The following is a 27,414-nucleotide window of genomic DNA, read 5'->3' on the forward strand; positions in this document are numbered from 1 at the left end:
AAAGCTATAGGCACAGATCATGTTAATTTTTAACAATTAATCTTTTTAAATAATTCATTCTAGTAAAAAATGTTTATAGAAAAACGTATTTAGCATAGTAAAAAGAAGCTGAGGCAGTTGATACTATCATACTAAATATACGACGCCATCGGACATACGCACAAATTAGCATTTTATTTAAACTAATTATTTAGAGTTAAAACATTTAAAGTAAATATTATTAATCATTCTAACTGATTATGTTTTAAAAGCAACCAACGTTATTTATCCAGATAAATAAAACGTGCCTAAAATGAGCTTCTTTCCATCTCCCCTCCCCCGCGTGGTTGTTATGACTTGGTATCGTCCAGGTGAATAAATACGCAGCACGCGCTAATTGACCGTTCGTTTGTCAGTCGAAAGTCGTGACCAGCAGACAACAGATCTCCAGTCAAACGTCGACCGAAACACGACGATAAACCTTGTAAGTGTGCAATCCACACCTCAAACAAAGTCCTAAAATTGATTAATAAAGCCCTAATGGCATCAAATTGAGACTGTGTGGCGTTTTTACCTACTTAAACCTTAATTATACGGTAGAAAACGCAAGGGGTTAAGCATGTGTGGCGATTTGTTAACCGCATAAACCTTACATATTCAATATAAAACCAAATCAAATTAAAAAGTGATTAAATTGCGAGAATTAACTTTGTATTTATTACAGTAAAAATAGTCTAGTCGTCAGTATGAAAGAATGTTAATGTAGTTTTTTTTTTTCAAGAGCAGCACAACACATTACAATAAAAATACATGCCAGGGGGTAAGAATAAATAAAATACAAATATACAAGATATAAATATCTAATACCTAAATAGTCTTGGGTTGGACCCCCTTTTACCTTCAGAACTGCCTCAATCCTTCGTGGCATAGATTCAATATGTTTGTGGGTTTTGTGGTATTAGAATTTCATGCCTTTGCCCTGAAAAATAATATCTATCTATATATATATATGTACATGTACTCACTGGCCACTTTATTAGGTACACCTTACTACATTATAGAGTTCACAAATTCGTAAAGTGTGTAAGGCTTTCTTGTTTGGAGAGTCACAGACACTGGTAAAAAAAAAAAAAAACGCGAATTTCAGTCACCGATACTTAATGAGGTTTCTTATTAGTAAATTTACACTTATAAGTGTAAAATTTTGTTTATTAAATTTAGTATATTAAATAAAAACTTTTCTTTTTAAGTTTGGATAAACACTACAGTGCTCAGTGTATACAAGTACACCCTCACAAATCGATCTTTTAAATTCATATTTTTAAAAGGAAGCTCTACAATATTATATTAGTGCATATGCATTAGATTAGTCAGTACTGAAGCCAATCAAGAGAAGCAAAAAAATGTGAAAAATTTTTGTTGAAATTTTGTAGGTTTTAGTTTTTTTGCAATATTTTGCTTGAACTTAGTTGTATTGTCTTCCAATTTGGCGAAGCAGTGGCGCAGTAGGTGGTGCTGTTGCCTCACAGCAAGAAGGTCGCTGGTTCAAACTTTGGCTCAGTTGGTGTTTCTGTGTGGAGTTTGCATGTTCTCCCTGCCTTCGCGCGGGTTTCCTCCGGGTGCTCCGGTTTCCCCCACAGTCCAAAGACATGCGGTACAGGTGAATTGGGTAGGCTAAATTGTCCATAGTGTGTGAATGTGTGTGTAGATGTTTCCCAGGGATGGGTTGCAGCTGGAAGGGCATCCACTGCAAAAAAGCTTGCTGGATAAGTTGACGGTTCTTTCTGCTGTGGCGACCCCAGATTAATAAAGGGACTAAGCTGACAAGAAAATGAATGAATGAACATCTTTCAATTTCTAAAGATGTTTGGTTACTAAAATATAATTTGAATAAATATATCTGTTTATCAAACCTGTTTTGTTTCAATGCTCCTAAATACATTGCCTATATTCACTGCGAGATGGAGAAAAATATTCATTATCTAAATTGGCTTACTCAATTATGCACTGTAAGTGTAACATTAGGTGTGTGTGTGTGAGTGTGTGTGTGTGAATAGGAATACGCCTAATTAAAAAGGGATAGTTCACCCAAAATTGAACATTTTGTCATTTACTCATCCTCCGCTTTTTTTAAACAGTTTAAAATTAAGTTTTGCTCAGTCTATTTTTGTTGTTTCATTTTCATATTCATGTGTGAATTTTAACGATTAGTCTTGTTTCAGTGTTTAATAAAGAGTTGAAAATTACTTCAATATTATTCATCATAGTACTATTTTTTTTAAATAGTACTAATATTCTGTACTAATAACTTTTGTGTTGTATTTCTTGACCATTGCTTGTTTATAATTGAATAACTTTTTAATTTATTTGTATTATTAGTTGTGATATTGTGTGTGTGTATATATATAGTTTAAAGCATAATACCTAAAATTAATAATGATAAAATGTATTTGTCTAGCTACCATTTTACCAGAAAAATTGGAGTTGAATGTTATACGCTGTCAAAAATATCCATAAGTTAGCAAATTTCCATATTTTGTGTGGGTTTTTTTATTTATGCTGTTGAATTGTGGGATCTAGATCTTTCTTCTGACAACTTCTAACCTTAAAAAGTGACTTTTATGAACATTTTTATTAGATTAAAGTGATGTATTGTCTGGGTTGGTGTTGTTTATTACACTACAAAAACCTTATAATAAACCACCAGTACATTTTGTGTTATTTTACAGACTTATTTCAGACTACTAAAATGTCAATAAAAGCCACTTTGTTAAACTCAATTTTCAATGTTACAAGTCGACAGAGCAGAGATCAACATCCTATAATGCAATTCACAACCGTAAAAAAACCCTGAAACCACTTGTGAAATTGTGTGAAAACATTGTGTGAAATAATAATTGTTAATTAACAGATATTGTTTACAGCAGAGTTAAGCTTAAAAGTGATTGTAAAGTGTTGCCAGCTTCACTAAAGCACCATAATTTATTGGCAGGTAATCTTTAATGAGCTCCACTTCAGAATCTGAGGCTGAAATAGTGACTGCTTTGTTCTGTCAGAGAGCACCAGGGAATGACCTCACCGACTGGATTAGCAAACCTAGAAACCTCGAAAGAAACCAAAACAAGGGCTCTTTGTGCGATTGAGCAGCCTCCCAGTGTCAGTAACAGGACGTGGAGGGTTTGACCACTACAACAACCTGCTTGTGTGAGTGAACCAGTCAGAATAGACAAACACACACTGAAAACAATGTCATTTTATTTGACAAGACTTTATCATTTGTAAAAACGACACTTTGGACTTGAGTCAAACTACTGCTAGCTCTGCTACTGTATATACAGTTGAAGTCAGAATGATTCGCCCTCCTGTGAATTTTCTTTTACAAATATTTCCCAAATGATGTTTAACAGAGCGAAGATATTTTTACAGTATTTCTGATAATATTTTTTCTTCTATAGAAACTGTTTTATTTTGGCTAGAATAAAAGCAGCTTTAATTATTTTAAAAAGCATTTTAAGGTCAATATTTTTAGCCCCCTTAAGCAATATTTGTTTGGATAGTCTACAGAACAAACCACTGTTATACAATGACTTGTCTAATTACCGTAACTTAATCTTAATTAACCTAGTTGAACCTTTAAATGCCACTTAAAGCTGAATACTAGTGTCTTGAACAATATCTAGTCAAATATTATGGTGAAAAGAAATCGGTTGTTAAAAATAAGATCTTAACAAGGGATGCACGATATATCGGAGGCCATATAGTTTTCTGCCGATATATGCTATTTTTAGGATCATCGTTATCAGTCTGATGTCAAAATTAGGCAGATATCTTTAAGCCAATAAATTACGTAATTGTACAGAACTGCCTGCCTCGCGCATGCGTGTGTAGAACTTGTTCAGTCTTGTCCAGTGCACTAAAATGGAGCTCTCCAGCCTGATCTCATGAGAAAACATAAGTATTTTACGTTTTTCCAGTTTTGTGGCTAATTCGTACAAATTCGTACGAGTTTAGTCGTACGAAATTGTAAGATTTTAAAAAGGAGGCGTGGCACCTAACCCCACCCTCACATTATTCCTCAGCTCTCCTCACGTTATTTATTCCTTCAAAGTCAGTCCCTTCTTCCTGTGGTATTGCTGTGCGTTAATAACTCAGTAACCATGTTCCTTATCATTGTAGATATGTTTGATAGAGTGTCATTGTGTATTTTGGTTTAAATCGCCTCAGAAAAAAATATTATATATGTAAACATAATAGAAGTGATGCACACGTGCTAAACAACTTGGTGGGTTGTTTGTAATCCAATATGGTTGTTGTTGTTGTGTGTGTGTGTGTGTGTGTGTGTGTGTGTGTGTGTGTGTGTGTATATAATTTAAGAGTTATAAGATATTTACCAACAAATACAATATCAATAAAAAGAAAAAAAATGTACAGAATAATTAACATTACACCCCCCATGACATATGAAGCATAAACATATATTTAAAAAAAAAGACAATATTTACGTTTTTACAAAGTCTATGTCAAGAATATATAGGTTAGAGATGAAAATTTACAAACTTAAAATGCTAAAATACCAAGAGTCTTAAGATAGGTCCTCATGTGGTTTCAGCTCTTTTCTGTGAAGTTTTAAGACGTAATTGCTCCATTTAAATGACATAAAGCAGCTCATTCAACCATCTCTTATAACAGGGAGCCTTTGGAGATTTCCAATTAAGTAAGATCATCTTTTTAGCTGTAATCATGCCAACCATCAGGGCTTGCTGTTGGATTGATGGAAAGGTGTCCATTATATTAGAATTTCCAAAAATAGCCCAATTGTAATCAGGCTGGATTTTGGTTCCATAAGCACTGGAAAACAATTCAATGCTGCGTTTTCTAAATTAATATTATCTGTGTTATCTTTTCACTTGTATGGTGGCTCTGAACTGTCCTCTCAAAACGCATTTTCAGACATTACATATTTGTACTGTATGTACATCACGGTAATACCTTTTATTCAAGATAATTTGAGCTGGTTTCAGCTCTTTATTCTTTAATTTTCATTGTATTTGAAAGGCGCTATATAAGAATAAATTATTATTATTAATATAATTTTTATTTAAACTATTTATTTTACTTTTTGTTAATTAAATCTCATTTTGTTATTTAACCTATTATTTTTATGCAACAGTCAAATTGCATGCTAATTTGCTATGCGAAGAAAAGGAAATCATTTATTTTTGGCATGCTGATTTATGTGAAATCGTGAATATATCTATATAATCACCTTTCAAATTTGAAATTATTGCTTTGAGTAGACTATCATAAGAACAGTTCACACTTTCATGAAGTTTTAAAATAAAATCAGTTGTTTACTCTATAAAAATATAACATTTTTAAATATTTATCGGCTGATATATCGGTTATCGGCCTACAAATCTTGAGTTATCGATATCAGCCAAAAACAACTCATTATGGTGAATTCCTAATTAAAACTAATGTTGAAAAAAAAACCTTCATTCCATTAAACAGAAATTGAAGAAATGAATATACAGGAGGGCGAATAATTCTGACTTCAACTTTACATCGACTAGTTTGTCTCCTGAGGTAAGTTTGTATTTTTCACAGAATGATTATAACACTATCAGAGGTGCATGTACAGTATTACACCCTACCCCCCTCTCATCCCCTATTCTGCACTACTATTTATCATCTACAGTTATTTTTACTGTAACTTGTTGTTTAGTGTGATTTGTATTGTAAGGATATATTTACATGTTTGCACTGAGTATTAAGATGCTCTTAATCTCATCACACATGCATTAACCATTTCAATGTGGCGATATCATTGGCCAATAAACATTTCCAGCTTGTTATCAAACTATTTCATAACTGTAATAAGAGGCAATTCAATCATAACCTAATGTTAAAACAAATTTCTTAACATTATTTATCAATATGTGGCTCTTTTTGGATTCTCGGAAAGCTGTAGAAATTATAAATGTAGAACAGGAAATATGTCAGGACCATTGTTTTTGTTTACGTCCCTCAAAATGGTCTATATAAATATACATTGTATATATGTACAGTGACAATAAATGTAATCTGTTGTATTATTAGCTCCACTTGTAGCGTGAAATCTATACAGTGAGCTGAAATTCAGTCTTTCTTCTAGGTATCAGTTGAAATCCCTTTAAGATTCTTTCGTGTAGGACTAGGGAAAAGCCTTTTGTAATACCAGAATCATATTGAGTGTTTCTGGTACTAAGAGTTTTTTGCTTATTTCTCATGTAAGATGTAAATTCCATCCAACTGTACAGTCCACTGAAAACATTTTCATCTGTGTCAGAAATTAAATATGGCGCTACACTGATTACGGTCTATATGCAAAATGCTAAATATTTAATAACAGATATACAATTACAGACACGGAATTAAAACAGGCAAGAGAGGAAACTCCATTGGTGAGCAGCTTGGCATCTTTTGAGGCGTACACGGGGCGATTGTAGGTTGGGTGAATGTGTCTGTAGTTGTCATGCAGAAGAGCCTGGATTTCTGCTTCTTCCTCCGTGGAATAAATCCCGCTTACAAACTGCTCGAACTGACCAGAAAAAAAAACAAGCAAATCAATATACTTAAATTATTTCTTCACAAACATACCAAAAATCTGCACACAACATATTCTACATGACAGTATTCTTGCATAAAATGTAATATGCTGTTGTGATTTAATGTAATAAGTGGTAATATTAATTTTGCAGAAGATGCAGCACTCTGTAAGCATGCATTGTGTGTTTTTGTTTTACTAATCAGGGTTAAACACTATGGATTTTTTCTACTGGCCCAATCGGCCCAATTGTAAGACTTGGGATGTCTGAATATCATGTTTAACAACTATAGTGAGACGTAATCCTGCGGTACATCTTTGATAAACTGTCTGACGTGCACTGCTCACTGGAGCTCAGAGAAATGCATGGCAGTGCAAAAAAAAATTTCAGAGGTGTTTTGACAGTTCAGAGCCACCGTACAAGCGAAAAGCAAAATACTGATAATAATACTTTAGAAAATTTGTCATGGAGTCGTCCCATTTGGCGTTTTAGATTCTTTTTGAACACGATAAACATCACGTGGGCTCATTATAAATATGCAGATCAAACTAAATACAATCTTACATCAACAATACAAGGCAAGCAACGCGTTAATAATAGCAAATAATCGAATTATTTAACAAACAACCCAACAAGTTGTTTAGCACGTGTGCATTGCTGCTATTATGTTTACATATATAATACTTTTCTGAGGCGATTTAAACCAAAATACACTATATCGATACATATACACACAAATGACACTCTATCAAACATATCTACAATGATAAGGAATATGGTTACTGAGTTATTAACGCACAGCAATACCACACAAAGGACGGACTTTAAAAAAAATAAACAATGTGAGGAAAGCTCCGTTGTAGTGCACTGGACAAGTCTGAACAAGTTTGATCCATGTGCAAGGCAGGCAGTACTGTACAATTATGTAATCTATAAGCCTAATTTTGACATCGGATCAATATCGGCATTAAAAATAGCCTTTATCGGCCGATAACGATGTGGTCGCCAATTTATCGTGCATCCCTAGTAATAACGTAACGCAGCCCGGTTTACTGAAATCATATGACCTTGCCAATTTGATTCGTTCTCCGAAACACTGCATCAAAACAAAGGGTTTGTAAAGGTTTCAAAGCTTCATGAAGCAGTGGTTCGAAAGTAGCCATCACTTATTTTTTGCCGTATACTAGACTATGAGGGTGTGCTGCAAGCAGTTTGATCAACTTTAAGATGACTTACCTGAGCCCAGGAAATATACACAGGCACTTCATAAATGATCCACAAAACCACCTCTGAACAGGGTGGCGTTGTGAGGCTGCCGTGATAACGATAATACTGCGTCAGGTTGTTCTGGGGTAACAAGTTCATCAACGGGAATGGTTTGATCGACTTTGTTTGTCCTACAAGAACATTTAAATCCATGGATTAAACTTTCAAATATACTGGAATATACAAATATACTGCATTGACTGACCTTTGTAGGCAACATAAGAAAGTGCACTTGAGATGGACTGGAAGTTTTCATTGTGCAGATAAGTCACCTGCGGTAGAGTATTAAAGATGAGGGTGATTGATGCTGATGAAATAGAGATGAGATGCTCTTTCAGGTAGAGCTACGTCTTACGTCAACAAATACTCCAAGCACAGCAATGCCGGTTGGGTCTTCAAGTGCAGACGTCAAGTTTGGATGCGTGGATTTGATGTTCACTATGTGCATCTGCACACAAACAACATAAGCAAACACTGAAAATGTGTTCAGTCAGAATTATTCGCCGCCTTTTTGTATTTTTCAAATATTTCCCAAATGATGTTTAACAGATTCAGGAAATTTTCACAGTATTTCCCATAATATTTTTTCTTCTGGAGAAAGTCTTATTTGTTTTATTTTGACTAGAATAAAAGTAGTTTTTAACACCATATTAAGGTCAATATTATTAGCCCCCTTTAAGCAATATTTTTTCGATTTTCTACAGCAGGAGTCCTTAAACTTTTCAGCCCACCACCCTTAAAATAACAATCCCAGTAACTCGCAACCCCCAAATTCCTCTGAGGAGGTTATAAATATACAAATTTTGCGCGCACAACAATAGCCCCATTAAACACCAGCATATTAAAAACACAAAAAACAGTCTAACAACCATATCATTTTTTATAGTAATTTATTTATTAGTTTAAGTGTTAACCTTAGCTAAAGAGACTGGTGGACACAATGTTTTCAGCATAAGTCTATTCTTGGTTTAATTTTGGAGACCGCCACTCAGAGATCACTCTTAATGCTCAGTTGTGGCCTGTATTTCTTTATTTTAATGCCATAAAGGTGTCAAAGTTTTACCTTGTGCTATAAAATCAATCTGCTGAACCTGACGCTATTGCTGTGTTGTTAATCTAAAGTAAACACAAATCCTAGAAAACAAATTATTGAAAGGCTGATGGCTTTTCATTTGAATGTTGATGCTTTTTTATTATTAAAAACTACTATTTTATCTTTAGTAGGTTATGGATAAAATATGGGGATTCTAACAGTTTATTAGCCTAGTGGTTAGCGCGCCAACATATGGTGCAATAGCATGTCAGGGCGTTGCGAGTTCGAATCCCGGCTCGACGACATTTCCCTACCCTACTCCCTGTCTCTCTCTCCCACTTTGCTTCCTGTCTCAATACTGTCCTATCTAATAATAAAGGCCAAAAAAAACTTTTAGAAATCTATATATGATAATAATAATAATAAAAATAATAAAATTTATTTGTCTTTTGAAAATCACCAAGCGACTCCCTGTCATTGTCCCGACCCTCACTTGGGGAACCACTGGTCTACAGAACAAACCACTGTTATACAATGACTTAACTAATTAACTTTAACCTAATTAACCTAGTTAAACCTTTAAATGTCACTTTAAGCTGAATACTAGTGTCTTAAAGAATATCCAGTCAAACTTTATGTGCTGTCATCATGGCAAAGAAAAGAAATCAGGGTAACACTTTATAATAACTACACACTATAAATCATGTATTAAGCATTAGCAAATAGTGAATTTATTATCTGTTAAGCATTAACTCTACATTAATAAACGTTAGTAAGCGGTTTAAAACTGCAGCTACAAATGCTCTATTCTTGACTTATAAGCACCCATATAATGTGGTTAATAATTGTATTTTCATACTTAGTTAATGATTTATTTTTCATTACTAAATTAAGTATCTAATTATTTACAAACTGTTTGTATTTAAGAGTAGTTGAGGGTTTTTAGGATCATTCAGAATGAGTTAGTAAATGATTAATAAACTATTGAAATCAACATATATGTCTTATTATTCAGGCATATACTAATAGTTAACTAATATGTTAATAAATGCTTTATTAACTCAACTTCATGCAGTTTTGTGACCTAATCTAAAGTGAGGACTATTCATGCTTTATAAATCCCTTATAAATGACTATTAAAGGCTCAGAATCAAATGAACGATAATCTGTGCAATCTTTCTAAAAAGTAAAATTACTGTAAAGTTTAAACAATGCTGAATAACAGGAGTGTCAAAATATGACATCCAACTGGATAAAACAACAACAATATAATAATTTAACATTATAATAATGTTTAAACTCTACAGTGATTCTATTTGAGATCATGTTGCAAAGATTTATTTTTCATTTGAAGTACAGTTTCATTTGTGTATCTTCAAAGGAAGAGCAATGAATAATGTCTTCTTTTCCTGTTTAGAATTTAACTGAGCCTTTAATAGTCATTTATAAGGGATTTATAAAGCATGAGTAGTCCTCACTTTAGATTAGGTCACAAAACTGCATGAAGTTGAGTTAATAAAGCATTTATTAACATACATAGTAACCATTAATATATGCCTGAATAATAAGATATATAAATGTTGATTTCAATAGTTTATTAATCATTTGCTAACTCATTCTGAATGATCCTAAAAACCCTCAACTACTCTTAAATACAAACAGTTTGTAAATAATTAGATACTTAATTTAGTAATGAAAAATAAATCATTAACAGAGTATGAAAATACAATTATTAACCACATTATATGGGTGCTTATAAGTCAAGAATAGAGCATTTGTAGCTGCAGTTATAAACTGCTTACTAACGTTTATTAATGTAGAGTTAATGCTTAACAGATAATAAATTCACTATTTGCTAATGCTTAATACATGATTTATAGTGTGTAGTTGTTATAAAGTGTTACCGAAATCAGTTATTAGAAATTAGTTATTAAAACTATTATGTTAAAACAATGTGTTGAAAAATTCTCTTTATTAAACAGAAATTGGGGGAAACAATATATAGGGAGACTAATAATTCAGGAGGGCTAGTCATTCTGACTTCAACTGTATGTAACGGTTAGCTTACACTAGATATTGACCAAACGAAGGCACAAACCTCCATAGGAAACCTGAGGTGGTCGAGGGTGTGTTCAGACCCATTTGAGGAGACGCTTCCCCAGTGGAAATGCAGCTGGAAGGTGCGATAAGTTGCAGGAAGACCTCCGCCACTGACCTGCATACCGTCACCGACCTCCAGCACAACTGCACACCAGACACACAACTCCAATTAGAAACAGTGGAGACATGGATTATTCCAACTTCCTGAAGACACTTGAAGAAACAACTTTCTAAAAGTCAATGAATTGCATTATTGTGCACATTAATTTTCCTTGAGGGATATTTAAAGTTCTTGTGAAGTGCTTTGAACTGTGCATTTTTCATTTGATGTTTGACGTAATGGAGAGAGCATGGGGCATATAGTAGCCTGTCCCCTTTAAAAAACAGCCAATAGCGTTTAGTTTTTATCACAGCTCTGCCAGGGAAAGTGGTTGAGCTCAAGCACATCAAATGAAAAGCAAATGAGAAGAAGGGGGCGGGGCATGTCAGGAGAGCATTTGATTGGCCAGAAGATTAATAATAATAATAATGATAATAACATTATACAGATGCAGATTGTCATGAATAAACTAAAAAAATAAAAATAATAGAGAAAGCACAGGGAAACCGATTTAATTATATCATTATCAGTGCTTTATGGGAGTGCAATGTTATATCACTGAGGCTTTCTGATTTGTGGAATTATCTGTACAGCAGCTAATTTTTCAGGCACAAATTCTGCTATTTAACCCGTAATCATTGTCTTTCATATAGGAAAGTCAATGCTATGGAAGTCAATGGTTACCGGATTCCAACATTCTTCAAAATATCTTCTTTTGTGGTCAGTGGATGAAACGATGACAGAATTGTAAAACTCTTGCATTTAAATATTTGATATTTAGCAATTCACTTTAATTTTGTACACTCTAAAAAATATTGTTTAGACAAAACAAAAAAAATTAACGCAACAGTTTGCATTAATATATTTAAGTTACGACAACATCTGACAAAATGAGGTTTAGACAACAAACTTTATTGTTTGCCAAATCTTTTCCTCTTCAATCAGAGGCATTTTTACTTAGCGTAAACTCCATTTTTTTAAGTTGAGAACTCAAAAAAATAAGTTGTTTCAAATAGTTTTTTAAATTAAAATTGAAAACAAATCCAGTGTTTTGTGCGTAATTGCATGGTTTTAAGTTTAGAACCTAGAGTAGCTGTAATTGTTAAATTTTTTTAAGCAAATTTACTGTTCATGCTTGTATGAAATACATTTAACAACAGCATTTTTGTTTTTCAGTAATTTTTTTTTTTTATAAAACAGGTTTTTATTGTTTTACAAAACAAAAACATGTAGTGTTCCATATTATCAGTATAAAAACCAGCAAAAAACATCAGTGAAAAAATACAAAACAACTCCATTAGTGTGGAAAAATTGAGTTATCAACCCAATTTCTTTGGGTTGCTACAAGTTAAATATTGTTTAAAAGTAAGTGACATCTTTGTTAACTTTTAAATTAGCCGAATTTTTAAATTGATGTAATTTTCAATATTTTCCTGTTTTGAAAACTTAATAAAATTATTCTGGCAATTTAAAAGTTTTGATCTAATCAGCATTTTAGAATTTTTAAGCTACAATAATGTATTAAACTATGTAGTGGTAACAGACCTCTTGAGTTATTTTTTAGAGTGTAGATGTAATTATTTATGCATTCACAGTGCCTCATCGAAGCTGTTAAGGTCCACCTTTTAATGAAAATCTTTTATTTTTTGCTTTAAATCAAAATTTGGCTTATGGCTCATGGCCCCTCATTGAGTTTATTTACTTATTTAAATGTGTGTAAATATCTTTATTTATTCTGTTTTTATAATAATTTCAGTAATATCACTCAATAAAATTAAAATGCGTATAATATTCCTGTACTATGCAGATCGTAAATAGTTTTAGTAGATATATCATATAAGAAGGGATCTCATCAATACCTATATCTATAACAAACAAGTGGATCTAATTGGATTTGCACTGAAAACATTAAGAGGCGACACTGTGGCTCAGTGGTTAGCACTGTCGCCTCGCAGCAATAAGGTCGCTGGTTTGAGCCCTGAACTCAGTTGGCATTTCTGTGTGGAGTTTGCATGTTCTCACCGTGTTTGGTTTCCTCCGGGTGCTCAACAGTCCAAATACATGCGCTATAGAAGAATTGAATAAGCTGTAGTGTGTGAATGAGAGTGTATGGGTGTTTCCCAGTACTAGGTTGCAGATGGAAGGTCATCCGCTGCGTAAAACATATGTTGGATAAGTTGGCGGTTCATTCCGCTGTGGCCACCCCTGATGAATAAAGGGACCAAGCTGAAGGAACATGAATGAAAACAGTTTGTAGAGGAATATTTCAGTAGATATATCATATGAGAGACTTGCTTTGTTTACCAAACAACTGGACCTAATTGGATTTGCTTTATAAATATTAAATAAATGTCTTTAGTATCTATACTCAAAAACATTCTGCATATATCCACATATTTTGTATATAAAACTCTGTGCAGAAATAAAAAATAAACACCTGTAGATTCTGTCTGGCTCTGCTCATGGCTTACGATGTAATAAATGATGATAATTAAATTGAATAAAGACTTTTCTAAAACCCCAATGCAGAAAAAAACCCTATTCTAAACAAGACCTAATGTAGAGTTTCTGTACCCGAGTGTCCCTGGTTCGTCAGCCACCATTGACCTTTATGAGTCAGATTAAAGCCATGGAGCTGCAGAGAGTCCAGCGAGTGGTTCTTCATCAGATGATGGTCCAGGTTGATGGGCGAATGATGGCTGTCCAGAAGCGGATGACAGGAAGGATAACTGTCTCCCCATGCATATGGATCTGACAACAACATTATGGCCTTGTTTGAGCTCATCACAACAGAAATAGCATGTTTGAATAACGCATGATTGCTTTCGCTCATGAACTCACCACAGTGGTCCTCGTCATAACAAAAGTCTGAGGACAAATATTCAAATCAATATCAAATATTAATCACATTTAAATCAAAAACTAAAAGAACGGTTGGGTTGTTTTAACTCATTGTTGGGTCAGATATGGACAATCCCGAACGTTGGGTTAAAAAGTGTTTATATTGATATTTCATATTGAACTTGGAGTTTCATACCATTAATGAAACTAAATATGAATAATAAAAATGTCAACATTATTTAATTTTATTTGTCCATAAATGATACTATAAATATAAATCTAATAAAAATAATCATCATTTTTTAATTGATTATTGTTCATAAATGAGACTAAAATCCATAATTGAGACTAAATAAAAATAATGCAACATTTTTAATAGATTTTTGTCCATAGATGAGACAAAATTCCATAATTGAATCTAAATAAACTAATAAAATTGTCAACATTCTTTAATTGATTTCTTTGTCCATAAATGAGACTAATTTCATTAATAAAACCAAATAAAAATAATGCAAAACCAACATTTTTAATTGATTGTTTGTCCGTAATTGACACTAAATAAAACTAATAAAATATCAATATTCTTTTATTGATTATTGTTCATAAATGAGACTAATATACAATATACAAATATCAACATTCTTTGTGATTCTTTTTCCAAAAATTAGACTAAAATTCATTTATAAAACTAAATAAAAATAATACAAAGTCAACATTCTTTAATTTATTTTTGTCCATAAATGGGACTAAATAAAATATTAAATAGATTTCTTTGTCCATAAATGAAACTAAATTCCATAATTAAGATTAAATATAAAGAATAAAAATTTAACATGCTTTAATTGATTTCTTTTGCCCATAACTGAGACTAAATAAAACTAATAAAAATATTACTTGCTTTAATTGATTTCTTTGTGCGTAAATGAGACTAAATAAAAATAATAAAAATACTAACTTGCTTTGATTTCTTTTTCCATAAATGAGACTAATTTCATTAATAAAACTAAATAGAAATATTGCAAAATCAATATTTTGTATAGATTTTTTTGTCCCTTTTTTGACACTAAATAAAACTAATAAAACATCAATATTCTTTTATTGATTATTGTTTATAAATGAGACCAAATTCCACAAATTACATTAAATAAAAATAATACAAATATCAAAATTCTTTGTGATTCTTTTTCCAAAAAAATTACTAAAATTCATTTATAAAACTAAATAAAAATAATACATAGTCAACATTTTTAAAATTTATTTATTTATTTTTTGTCCATAGATGGGACTAAATAAAATATTAAATGGATTTCTTTGTCCATAAATAAAACTAAATTCCATAATTAAGATTAAATATAAAGAATAAAAAATCAACATGCTTTAATTGATTTTTGTCCATAAATGAGAATAAATTCCATAATTAAAACTTAATAAAATGTCCAAATAATTTAAATAATGATTTTTTGTCCATGTCATCAAACATAAAGACGGTTTGTACTTTATAAAAACAATATGCCAACATCAAATTAAAGATCAAATAATCCAAATATTGGTCTGTAGTTGAAGTTTCTGAACATCAAACACTCGAAAATGATCAAATTTAACCTTTATTTAGATGTTTTTTGTTTTATATTCTGCGCATGATTAGAACAGACTAGACATTATAATGGACAGAGATCATTTAAAAGAAAAATTTGCGATCAATTTTAACATTAATGTGTAAATGCCATCCTTCTCTACATTTTTATATGGTTCTTTAGCATTTTCAGTGGTTTTATTCGCATTTAATGCTATATTTGACATGGTTTCACTGAAATGTCAAACATTTTTTAATAAATGTGAATAAAACCACTGAGATTTGAGCTTCTGTGTCTGCAGCATAGTGCTGCCATGGCTCTCTTCAGTGTAGTGGATAGTGTTCAAATCAGAACAAGCTTGAACCCAGCAAATTGGGTGGAAAAGTGATGAATAAATGGAAAAATTGACCCAGCATTGAGTTAAAACAACCCAGCATTTTTTGTTTCAAAGTGTAAACAGTGAATCTGCCGTCACTCACCATCCTCAGTGCGTGCCAATAAAAGCACGGACATCATCAGCATCAGTATCATCATCACCATCAGTAAACAGGCTCCCGCCGCTCCTGGACTCCAAACAATCCAAAACGTAAAGAAGTGCTGCGTTTAAATAGAGATGGAGGTAGGATGTCAGGGTTTTTTTTTTCTTCCTATGACTGTGCTCATTTGAGCGTGTCGCTGCCGCTGCGCTCGTCCCCAGACTCACACAAATAACAGTTGTTGAACGAGGAACCGGAGAAATGAACACTGAGAGCATCTGCAATCAGGAGAAAGAGAGAGAGAGAGAGAGGATACAGACAGAATGACTTACAGAGATTAAATACAGTGGAGACATTCTAGATCAGTCGATCAATAATTAAAATGATTATTAAAACGTTTACATTTAGACGCTTTTGTCCAATGTGACACAATTGAGGAGGCATTCAGTAATTCAACAAGAAGAAGCAATACACACAACAAGTGCTGATTATACAAACAAACTGTTAGTGCTCAGAGAATTTAGTGCTACAATAAGGAGGGGAGGCTGTTTCTTTTATAATAGAGAGAAGAGTGTTTCTGCTGGTGGTTTGTCAAGCCCACTCACCTGTATGAGGCACACTTCATAAATGCACAATGTTTTATTTTATCATTTTTTCATTGTGAAAATGTACCCCGATTTCTGGAAAGCGCCAAATATGTCCCTGGAGGTACTTTTTTTTTTTTTTTTTGCAGTTTTTGTTTTCTTGAATCCACCAGAGGCCGCTGTGTACTCTTTTTCAGATGTCAAATTTCTCTTGTGAAAGCCATTCACGCCTGCTGTTCCCCCGTAAACCCACCAGAGGCCACTGTCAACTGACTGACCGATGGACTGACTCGCCCTCCTCCGTCCCTAAACCCAACCGACAGTGTTTTCAAAAGCAATCTAGAAAAAGAAAAGCCCTCTGCTGATTTTTAACACATTGTCAGATTTTACCACATTCTTACCTTGTTATTTACTTATTTATTTATTTTTTTGGCTTCTGTTTTTTTTCTTACCTGCTTTCTGGAACCGTTCTTCACCAGACTCAAACCCCATTGTTGTGGTTCACGTCTCAAATCCTGTGACGTACGCGGCGAGCCATTGGACAAACTGGTAACAGCGGAAAAGCAGTCCATACGGAGGTAAGAAAAAAAATGGTCTCCATTTATTAATTTTCCTTTGGCTTAGTCCCTTTACTCATCAGGGGTCACCACAGTGGAATGAACCACCAACTTATCCAACATATGTTTTACACAGCAGATGCCCTTCCAGCTACAACCCAGTACTGGGTAGCATCAATACACACTCATTCACTACAGCCAACTTAGTTTACTCAATTCACCTATATACTGTGGGGGAAACCGGAGCACCCGCATGAAACCCACACGAACACATGGGGAGAACATGCAAACTCCACACAGAAATGACAACTGACCCAGCCGACCTTCTTGCTGTGCGGCGACAGTGCTCACCACTGAGCCACCGCACTGCCCTAGTCTCCCTCATATGGTTTTAAACCATTGGGCTCTATTTTTTTTGGCCTTTTTTTAGATAGGACAGTATTTAGACAGAAAGCAAAGTTGGAGAGAGAGAGGGGGTAGGGTAGGGAAATGTCCTCGAGCTGCGATTCGATCTCGGGATGGGCTAAACACTAGGCTATTGCGCCGACACCATTGGGCTCTATTTTAACAATCTGAATCTCATGGTGCAAAAGCATTAAGGGTGTCCCAATCCACTTTTGCTATTTTAAGGATGGACAAAAATGCTCTGCACCCTGGCGCATGGTCTAACAGGGCTGTGTTTATTCTCTTAATGAGTTCTGGCTGTGTTTTGAGCATAACTTGCATTAAACCAATCAGAGTCTCATCTCACATTCCCTTTAAGAGTCCGTTGTGTCGCGCCATGGTGCATTTGCTGTTTACATGGCGGACTTCACTAGCGAGAAAAAAAAAAAAAAACAGTTAAACAGAGCATCTGCAGCGCGAGGATAAAGAACGAGCCTCCTCCATTCAGCCTCTTTACTTTCACTTTACTTTTACTCTTTACTCCTTTACTTTGGTGAAGTGAGGAAACGGTGGAAACTCACTCCACTGAAGACATCCATTAGTCTACATATTTAATTTTGTTTGTTTAGCGCAGAGATTTGCTTCAAAACTATTTTTAAATTCAGTTTTAATCTCCAGCAAAGGAATAAATGAACAGTAATAATGAAGTGTGGTATAAAAACTGAGCTATATCCAAACATGCGCTGTTCTTATGGTATATGGTAATGCAGTCGTCTCCAAAACCCCACAGAAAGACAAATCTAAACTTGTTTTTATTAAAACAAATATAAATATGAATATAATAAATAATACTGCTAATAATAATAACATTAAACTAATGCAAAGTGTCATGAATAAACTGAAAAAGCTCCCCGAGGTGAAGAAGGCATGGAGGCAGTGGTTTTTAGATTTATGTAGAAAATAATAATATTTGTAACAATTGAATCCTTTAATTGGGCGTTCGCGTGGGTTTCCTCTCGGTGTTGTTCTCTCACAAATCCAAAGACAATCGGTACAGGTAAATCGGATAAGCTAAATTGTCCATAGTATATGTGCGAATAAATGTGTATAGTTGTTTTCCAGTGATGGGTTGCAGCTGGAAGGGCAGCCGCTGCGTAAAACATATGCTGGATAAGTTGGCGGTTCATTCCGCTGTGGCCACCCCTGATCAATAAAGGGACCAAGCTGAAGGAAAATGGATGAATGCAGTTTGTAAAGTAATATTTTAGTAGATATGTCACATGGGTGACTTGCTTTGTTTACCAAACAAGTGGACCTTATTGGATTTGATTTATAAATATTAAATAAATTACCCCTGATTAATAAAGGGACTAAGCCGAAAAGAAAATTAATTAATAATTCTGTAATTGTTTTCATCTGTAAAGATATTTGCGCATGCTGTACATCCTGTGTGTATTAAGCAATGTGTAAGCGTTTAAGGCGCACATGCTCTCAATTGTGCGATCTATTTCAGTTTCTCAAAATAGTAACGCACCAACAATGCGCCTTAACACACCTCCTTTTAGACCGGCACACTCATGAGTCCACAAAGTAGCGCAAATGGATTTACTATTTAGTGAAGTTTTTAAACTAATTTCGAGAGGAGCACGTGATATAATTGACTGCAGCTGGCCACCTATCTACACTCATTAGTTAGCCAATCAGATCTATCCTAACTCACTATAAGTAGCCTATCTAGGTATTACTCCCTTATCTTCGTTTTCCGATGAAACCCCCTGTCCACCCCCTTTCTCCTCCTTATCTCCTTTACAAAAAAGGGGGAGCTCTCGAGAACCACCTGATCTCGTACTCCCCTCACATGCTCTATGGACCTGGCGGGAGCCCTGGGCTCAACTATCTCCGAGCTCAGGGTTCTCTCCCGGGACAGCATGCCAAACCTGCTTACAGTTGTCAAGCAATATCGAAGTGTGAACTCTTGAAAACAACATGGTGCAAAACTGGATAATTAGCGTTGCACTGGTCTAAAAAAAGCAACAAATCACGCCAAGCAAGTATTGCGCCGGGTGTATGATAGGGCCCATTATGTTCAAATCAAATCTTTAAATACAAATCTTTATGTACAAAAGAAGATATGTAGAAAATGTTGGCACCTATTGACTTCTATAGTCAATATCTTTCCTACTAAGGAAGTCAATGGGTGCAACCAGCATTCTTCAAAATATCTCCTTTTGTGTTTAACAGAAGAAACTCTTAACTGCCTTTAAATAGCCTGAACACTTGTCGTTGTATATACCATGCAGATCTTATGCAACACGTCACACATCTGTGCAACAGTGAATCCTTTATTTGTGAATGTCAGACCTCTGTCACCGATGTCTAATCTCTGTGGACCGGGACTCCCAGAGGGCCCGAGGATCGGCTTTTACATGGGGGTCATTGAGTGCGTCTTTACATCTGGGATCCCCCTTTTTGGCTCACGAGACATTTAAGAGCGATCGATTTCCAGGACGGACAGAAATGAATGAGCAGCCATTCAATCGTTCAAAAGAGTCATTCTGGATTAGAGTCGTCCCACGCTCAAGAGAATCAAATAACAGTTATGAGATCTTAAAGGGGAACTATTACGCAACAATCACTTTTATAGGGAGGTTAAACACAGTTGTGTGTCAGCAGTGTGTGAATATAAGCAGCTTCTAATGGTAAAAATGTATTAATTTTATAATTTATAATCACTCTTGATATAAACAGTCTGCAGAAACACTTTGATTGACATTCTCCCTTTGTACATGTCATCAGAGGTGGGAAAGCCCCGCCCACTAGTCACCGTCTCTCCCTCATTAGCATAGGACATTAATCTTGTTTTTGAATCTGCCACTATGCTGACACATAGGCATTTGTAGCTCCGCCCTCTTCTGAAAAGAGCACAATCTCATTTGCATTTAAAGCGACCGTCACCAAAATGCCACAATTAGGATCGAAACCTAAAAGGGTCAGTTTCAGAGAGTTGTAAAATAAAGTTATATGTTACATCTTGTGAAAAGGCACATAAAAGGTCCCCTTTAAAGAGATAGTTCACCTAAACAATCATCATTTACTCGTCCTCCAGTTGTTCAAAACCTACTTTAGTTTCTTTCTTCTGCTGAACACAAATGAAGATAATCTGAAGAATAAAAACGAATGAGAAAGAAAAAAAACAACAACCATTCACTTTCATAGTATTTAAAATATACTACACTAACTTATACATGTACACTCATCTGCTCACTTTATTAGGTACACCTTACTAGCACCAGGTTGGACCTATGTTTGCCTTCAGAACTGCCTTAATCCTTCATGGTGTAGATTCAACAAGCTACTGGAAATATTCCTCAGAGATTTTGTCCATATTGACATGATAGCATCAAGAAGTTGATGCAGATTTGTCGGCTGCACATCCATAATGTGAATCTCCCATTTCATCACATCCCAAATGTGCTGTATTGGATTGAGATCTGGTGACTGTGAAGGCCATTTAGGTACAGTGAACTCACTGTCATGTTCAAGAAACCAGTCTGAGATGATGCACACTTCATGAATTGGTATGTTATCCTGCTGGAAGTAGCCATCAGAAGATGTGGTCATAAAGAGATGGACATTGTCAGCAACAATACTCAGGTACGCTGTGGTGTTGACACGATGCTCAAATGCCCATCCGCCTCAAGGTTGGACGTGTTGTGTGTTCAGAGATGGTCTTCTGTAGACCTCGGTTGTAACGAGTGCTTATTTGAGTTACTGTTACCTTTCTATCAGCTGGAACCAGTCTGGCCATTCTCCTCTGACCTCTGGCATCATCAAGGCATTTGCGCCCACAGAACTGCCGCTCACTGGATATTTCCTATTTTTAAGATCATTCTCTGTAAACCCTAGAGATGGTTGTGCGTGAAAATCCCAGTAGATCAGCAGTTTCTGAAATACTCAGATCAGTATGGCACCAACAACCATGCCACATTCAAAGTCACTTAAATCCACTTTCTTCCCCATTCTGATGCTCAGTTTGAACTGCAGCAGATCGTCTTGACTATGTGCCTAAATGCAGTGAGTTGCTGCCATGTGATTGGCTGATTAGAAATTAACGTTAACAAGCAGTTGGACTGGTGTACCTAATAAAGTGGACTGTGTGTGTGTGTGTGTGTGTGTGTGTGTGTGTGTGTGTGTGTGTGTATAAATATAGCAAATTATTATATTGATTTGAACAATATTAATATGTTGCGCCAATTTTATAGTTGCCATGGCAATACAATAGCAATATAAACTAATGATCCAACACTCTAAAGATGCTGGGTTATTTTTAAATCCAATTTTGGTTGTAATGCAGCTAAACCAATTAATGGGTTAATTTTTTTAAATTCAATTTAAAAGACGGGTGACGCAGTGGCGCAGTAGGTAGTGCTGTCGCCTCACAGCAAGAAGGTCGCTGGTTCGAGCCTCTGCTCAGTTGGCGTTTCTGTATGGAGTTTGCATGTTCTCTCTGCATTTGTGTGGGTTTCCTCCGGGTGCTCCGGTTTCCCCACAGTCCAAAGACATGCGCTATAGGGGTATTGATGAACTAAATTGGTCGTAGTGTGTGTGTTTGAAAGAGAGTTTTTGGGTGTTTCCCAGTACTGGGTTGCGACTGGAAGGGCATCCACTGCGTAAAACATATAAGCTGGCGCTGTGCCAACCCCTGATGAATAAAGGGACTAAGCCAAAGGAAAATGAAAGAATAATAATGTTTTGTGCACTATGTTTTATAAATGTGTTGTCAAATGTCAGTTTAATAATTGCACCATTAGATACAATAACACATACAAAATTAAAAATAACACTTGCAGATCAGTAGGAGAAAACATTTGTTTTAATAAAAAATAAATTAAATAATGTTTAGTTTGCTAAATTAAACACGAAACAAACTCTCACAACTACGAAAGTCATGGCAAAGTGTTACTCTTATACCCTGCGACAAACATAATGATCATTTAACATAAAAAATAATAATAATAAAAAATGATTTCACTTACCTTTCCGACAAAAGAGACCCAAACACGACTGTGCTTCATTTGTACAATTTATTTGGCATTTGATTAGATGTACATCTACTTCAGAATAAAGAAAAACAAAAGCCCTCTGACGAAAAAAGCAGTACATGACATTAAAAAAAAAATAACAATCAAGAATCGACAAATTCACCAACTGCTGCACTCTACAGAAAACAATTCATGATGCTTTTTATTTTCTCCTCGTTGCACCATAAAGTCTATCTAGAATTGTCTACTTTTTTCATTGCTATTATAATTATTAAATAAAACAAACGTCTGCAAATGAGAGCTGGGAAGAGGATTGGGATGTACCGGTGTATCAAAGCTCAGTCTGTAAGCATAGCAGAAATGAAGTAACATCAGCAGAAGAGAAGAGAGTCCTCTCTGCATGCTCAAAAAGGGTAAAACATGCAACCACACATCTGCAAAACATTCATGCCAACTTTTACAGTTCACACACACACACACACACACATACACACAAAAATAACGCAAACAGACGTTCACAGGATTGTCTGTGCCGATGAAACCCTGGAATTAAATGTAAAAACAAAGACTGTACAGTGAAAGAACATTGACCTGGATGATGGAAAACCTCCGGCTGATTATTTCGGTGCTGGTGATGGAAACTGGGATCTGTTTCGTTTTTTTTTTTACTCGTCTTTGCATTATTTTTTTTTAAGCACAACACTTACACTTGAGGCTTATGTTGTGCCAAAACATCCTTTGTATGAAATGCCTGATTGTCATTTGTTTTGGGCTTTTTGTTGCATTTCCATTTAGGAAAAAGAAGTGTGCATATGCTACAAAAGTCTGAATAATAACAACAACGTCCATAAAAGAGTGTTCATTTCAGCGACCTTGAGTTCATAACTTATTTTTCCATTTGGACAGCTTATTTCAAGTGAGTGAAATATATGTTTAATGGAAAATCTTAGTCTGTGAATTGAAAATTGACTAAAACTAAAGAAAAACAAAGCATCTTGCTTTTACGTACATTTATGCACTTGCGTGTGCAAATACACGCTCCCATTTAGTTTGCATCAAGTAACAAACGCTTTACTTGTTAGTGATTTACATCAAAAAGACATTTGACTTGTTCTAGGTGCGAACAACTCACACACAGAACGTACACCTCATTATTCCAAACACACAAATCCAAAAATCAGGAGCTCAACATGAAGTATTAATTACAAACAGCGTGATTTGCTTGAGCACACTGTTTGAGATCAGTCTGACAGACAAAATTTAGCTTTGTGAAACGTTTACATTCAACAAACACACACACACACACACAAATGTATAGTACTGGTGGAGTTTTTGGATGAATCTTTTTTCAATTTATAAAATCATTACCAGAATGAAAATAATTCACTATGACTACCAGAATGGAAACAATTACTGTAATGCAAAAAAAAAAAAAAAACGAAAAAAAATGTCATTACTGTAATGCTAAAAAAAAAATCACTATGAGAATGAAAACAATAATTCTTTACTGTAATGCTGAAAAAAAAACTACCAAAATAAAAATATTTCATTGAAAAAAAGTCATTACCGTAATGAAAAAACACTACTGTATGAAAAAATAAGTCATTACTGTAATGAAAACAACAGTACCAGAATGAAAACAATAAGTCATTACCGTAATGAAAAAACTAAAAAAACTACCAAAAAGAAAACGATAAGTTATTACGGTAATGAAAAAAACACTACTAGAATGAAAACAATAAGTTATTACGGTAATAAAAAACACTACCAGAATGAAAACTTCCGTAATGAAAAAAAAAAACACTACCAGAATGAGTCATTACAGTAATACAGTTTGATTAGCTGGTTCAGGTGTGTTTGATTAGGGTTGGAGCTAAATTTTCCAGGACACTGGCCCTACAGGACCTAGTGTGGACACCCCTGCCGTAATAAAAAACACTACCAAATTGAAAACAATAAGACATTACCTTAATGAAAGAAACTACCAGAAAGTTGACAATGAGTCATTACAGTAATTTAAAACAAAACACTATCAGAATGAGAAAAAGTCATTACCGTAATGAAAAAAACCACTACCAGAATGAGAAAAAGTCATTACAGTAATGAAAAAACACTACCAAAAACATGACAATAAGTCATTACTGTAATAAAAAAACACTACCAGAATGAAAAGTCATTACCGTAATGAAAAAAAAACACTACCAGAATGACTCATTTTCATAAAGAAAAAAAACACTACCAGAATGAGAAAAAGTCATTACCGTAATGAAAAAAAAACACTACCAGAATGAGAAAAAGTCATTACCGTAATGAAAAAAAAACACTACCAGAATGACTCATTTTCATAAAGAAAAAAAAACACTACCAGAATGAAAAGTCATTACCGTAATGAAAAAAAAACACTACCAGAATGACTCATTTTCATAAAGAAAAAAAACACTACCAGAATGAGAAGTCATTACCGTAATGAAAAAAAAACACTACCAGAATGACTCATTTTCATAAAGAAAAAAACACTACCAGAATGAGAAAAAGTCATTACCGTAATGAAAAAAAAACTACCAGAAAGTAACAATAAATCATTACAGTAATGAAAAAACACTACCAGAATGAGAAAAAGTCATTACCGTAATGGAAAAAAACACTACCAGAATTAGAAAGTCATAACCATAATGAAAAAAACACTACCAGAATGAGAAAAAGTCCTTACCGTAAATGAAAAAAACATTACCAGAAAGATGACAATAAGTCATTACCATAATGGAAAAAAATACTAATTTCCTCAAAAAAAAAAAAACTCCACCAGAAAGATGACAAAGTCATTACCGTAATACTAAAAAACTCTACCAGAATAAAAATATTTCATTACTGTAAAAAGAAACACTACCAGAATGAAATCAATCAGTCATTACTGTAATGCTTAAAAATAAAATAAATCCTGACATTTATTAAACGTATTGAAAATCAACCTCGCTTTAAAAAAATGGAAAAAAAAAACATTGTTAAATTGAATACAAAATAACAAATATCAGCAGCACACATGACTGCAAAAGTACAGTATAATAACATATAACATTGTTTCTTTTAGCATTACGGTAATGAAAATGTAGTTTCTTTGAAACACCATGTGCCATTAAAAAAACCCCATTATCATCACAAGAATGAAAAAAGTAACTCACTACAGTAATACACAAAGCCATAAAATTATGTTTAAAGAGACAGTTCAACCCCCAAAAATGAAATTTCCTCATATTTACTCATGTGGTTCTAAACGTATAAGAATTTCTTTCTTCTGTAAAGAACACAAAAGATAAATAAGAGCAGCCACTGACATCCATAGTAAGAACAAAACAAATACTATGAAAGTCAATGGCTGATCTCCCCCAATATTCATCCATTCAGTCATTTTCCTTCAGCTTAGTCTCTATTTCAGAGGTCGCCAAAGCAGAATGAAATGTCAACTATCCCAGAATATGTTTTACACAGCGGATGCCCTTCCAGCCGCAACCCAGTACTGGGAAACATCCATTCACTCTCATTCACACACACTACGGCTAATTTTGTTAACTCAATTCCCCTATAGTTAATGTGTTTGGAGTGGGGGAAACCCGGAGGAAACCCACACCAACACAAGGAGAACATGCAAACTCCACACAGAAATGCCAGCTGGGCCCCCCTTTTCCCAACATTCCTCAGTTTTTTTTCTTTTGTGTTAAACAGGAGAATGAAACTCAAACAGGTTTGAAACGAGTTGGATGAGTAAATAATGACAGAATATTCATTTGTAGTGAAATTATCCACATTTGTAACATTTTTTCCAGCATTACTGTAAAGAAAAAGGGACTTCCTTTAGAATATGTGGCCCATTAAAGCCAAGTAAACATAATTTGGGCTTATTTGAGTAGGTAACATCACTTTTTGTTTCTGCTTTGGGTGGAAATGAGTAATTTCTTGGCCCTTTTAATAAGATTCATCCTTTTAGATGCCAAACTGATCGATGAAATGAAAAGTTAACAAAACGAATAGTGTATTGATGGAAATCTTCTCCACAAACATCATCATCACGTCACAGCAGGGTGTTTAAAAGTATCCCAAAACCGACTCGTACCTCAATGTAAAATATTATTATATATTTTTTTAGAGCTTTAGAGTTTGTGTTACTGACCTGACAGACAAAATAAACAAGAAGTCAAGCAGACGTCACAGAATTGCAGATTAAGAACACAGTTTTGCTCAAACCCAAACAGATCCTTCATAAAAACGCATCATCAGAAGGGTCTGTTTGGAGCGCTCAAGAAAAAATAACATTGCTTGTTTTGTGCCAGAAAGAGTCAGTGTGCAGGACAGGACTCCAGTGACGGGACGTCCACTCGTTTCCTTACCAAACAAACGTCTTTGCCAGTGCAAAATCACTCGTCCTCAAGACTCAACCAATGGCCGACGGAAGTATTTACACGTGAAAAAGCGCGGAGTAAAAACCCCCAGTGCACGTCTTCTGTTGTGAAGTCTGGTTTTTGGGTTTAGACCACGGTGCTGAGCGAGGGTGCGTCCGCGCTGGAGCTCTGCGTGATGCTGGCCTCGGAGCCGCTCGGTGTGTCCGGAGAGACGAGCATTGTGCTGCTGTCGATGGAGTCCTCGCGCTCCTCCAGTGGTGGCGGGACGGCCAGCGGCGGCGCAGGGAAATCTCTCTGCAGAGAGTCTGAGGTGCTGCCCATGTGGCCGGACGACAGAGGAACACCTGCCCGACCTGCGCAGACCAGAGAACATGCTATTGATTTTATACAGGGTATTACAAGGTCAATATTTAAAATCTAAAACCGTTCAATATCAAATTTTCATGATTGCAGGCTAAGCACACAGCAAAAATAACAAAGGAGTGGCTTCACAACAA

General features: G+C 34.7%; 2 protein-coding genes and 1 long non-coding RNA gene across 10 annotated transcripts in view; 1 reads left to right on the plus strand and 2 right to left on the minus strand.

Annotated features, from left to right (window-relative positions):
- The first annotated feature begins 381 nt into the window (after positions 1 to 381).
- LOC147835173 (uncharacterized) lies at positions 382 to 17,118 on the plus strand. Of its 3 annotated transcripts, XR_015501615.1 has the most exons (4): positions 383 to 463; positions 2,972 to 3,183; positions 11,719 to 11,823; positions 17,020 to 17,118. It is a non-coding gene; the product is annotated as an uncharacterized LOC147835173 (long non-coding RNA). The 3 variants fall into 3 exon arrangements; XR_015501617.1 differs by lacking the exon at positions 11,719 to 11,823 and having other exon boundaries at positions 382 to 463; XR_015501616.1 differs by lacking the exon at positions 17,020 to 17,118 and having other exon boundaries at positions 10,972 to 13,008.
- Positions 3,452 to 16,061, minus strand: car15 (carbonic anhydrase 15). Its single transcript, NM_001045139.2, is given in 9 exon segments — positions 3,452 to 3,890; positions 4,406 to 6,559; positions 7,803 to 7,963; positions 8,038 to 8,104; positions 8,188 to 8,280; positions 10,964 to 11,109; positions 13,640 to 13,816; positions 13,907 to 13,933; positions 15,960 to 16,061. Coding segments are annotated over 8 exon segments (939 nt in total). The 5' UTR covers positions 16,021 to 16,061; the 3' UTR covers positions 3,452 to 3,890; positions 4,406 to 6,352.
- Positions 17,119 to 22,546: 5,428 nt separating the features above from the next.
- The window catches only part of dgcr2 (DiGeorge syndrome critical region gene 2), a 44,835-nt gene continuing 39,967 nt past the window's right edge, over positions 22,547 to 27,414 (minus strand). The window contains 3 exon segments of one of the 6 annotated variants that reach the window (NM_001002656.3): positions 22,547 to 24,858; positions 24,889 to 25,081; positions 25,122 to 27,270. In NM_001002656.3, the coding sequence (NP_001002656.2) occupies positions 27,044 to 27,270 (227 nt within the window). In that variant the 3' untranslated portion in view covers positions 22,547 to 24,858; positions 24,889 to 25,081; positions 25,122 to 27,043. 6 annotated transcript variants of the gene reach the window in all.

The sequence above is a fragment of the Danio rerio genome, chromosome 10, assembly GCF_052040795.2.
Source record: "Danio rerio strain M-AB ecotype USA chromosome 10, GRCz13ab, whole genome shotgun sequence".
Classification (NCBI taxonomy): Eukaryota; Metazoa; Chordata; class Actinopteri; order Cypriniformes; family Danionidae; genus Danio; species Danio rerio.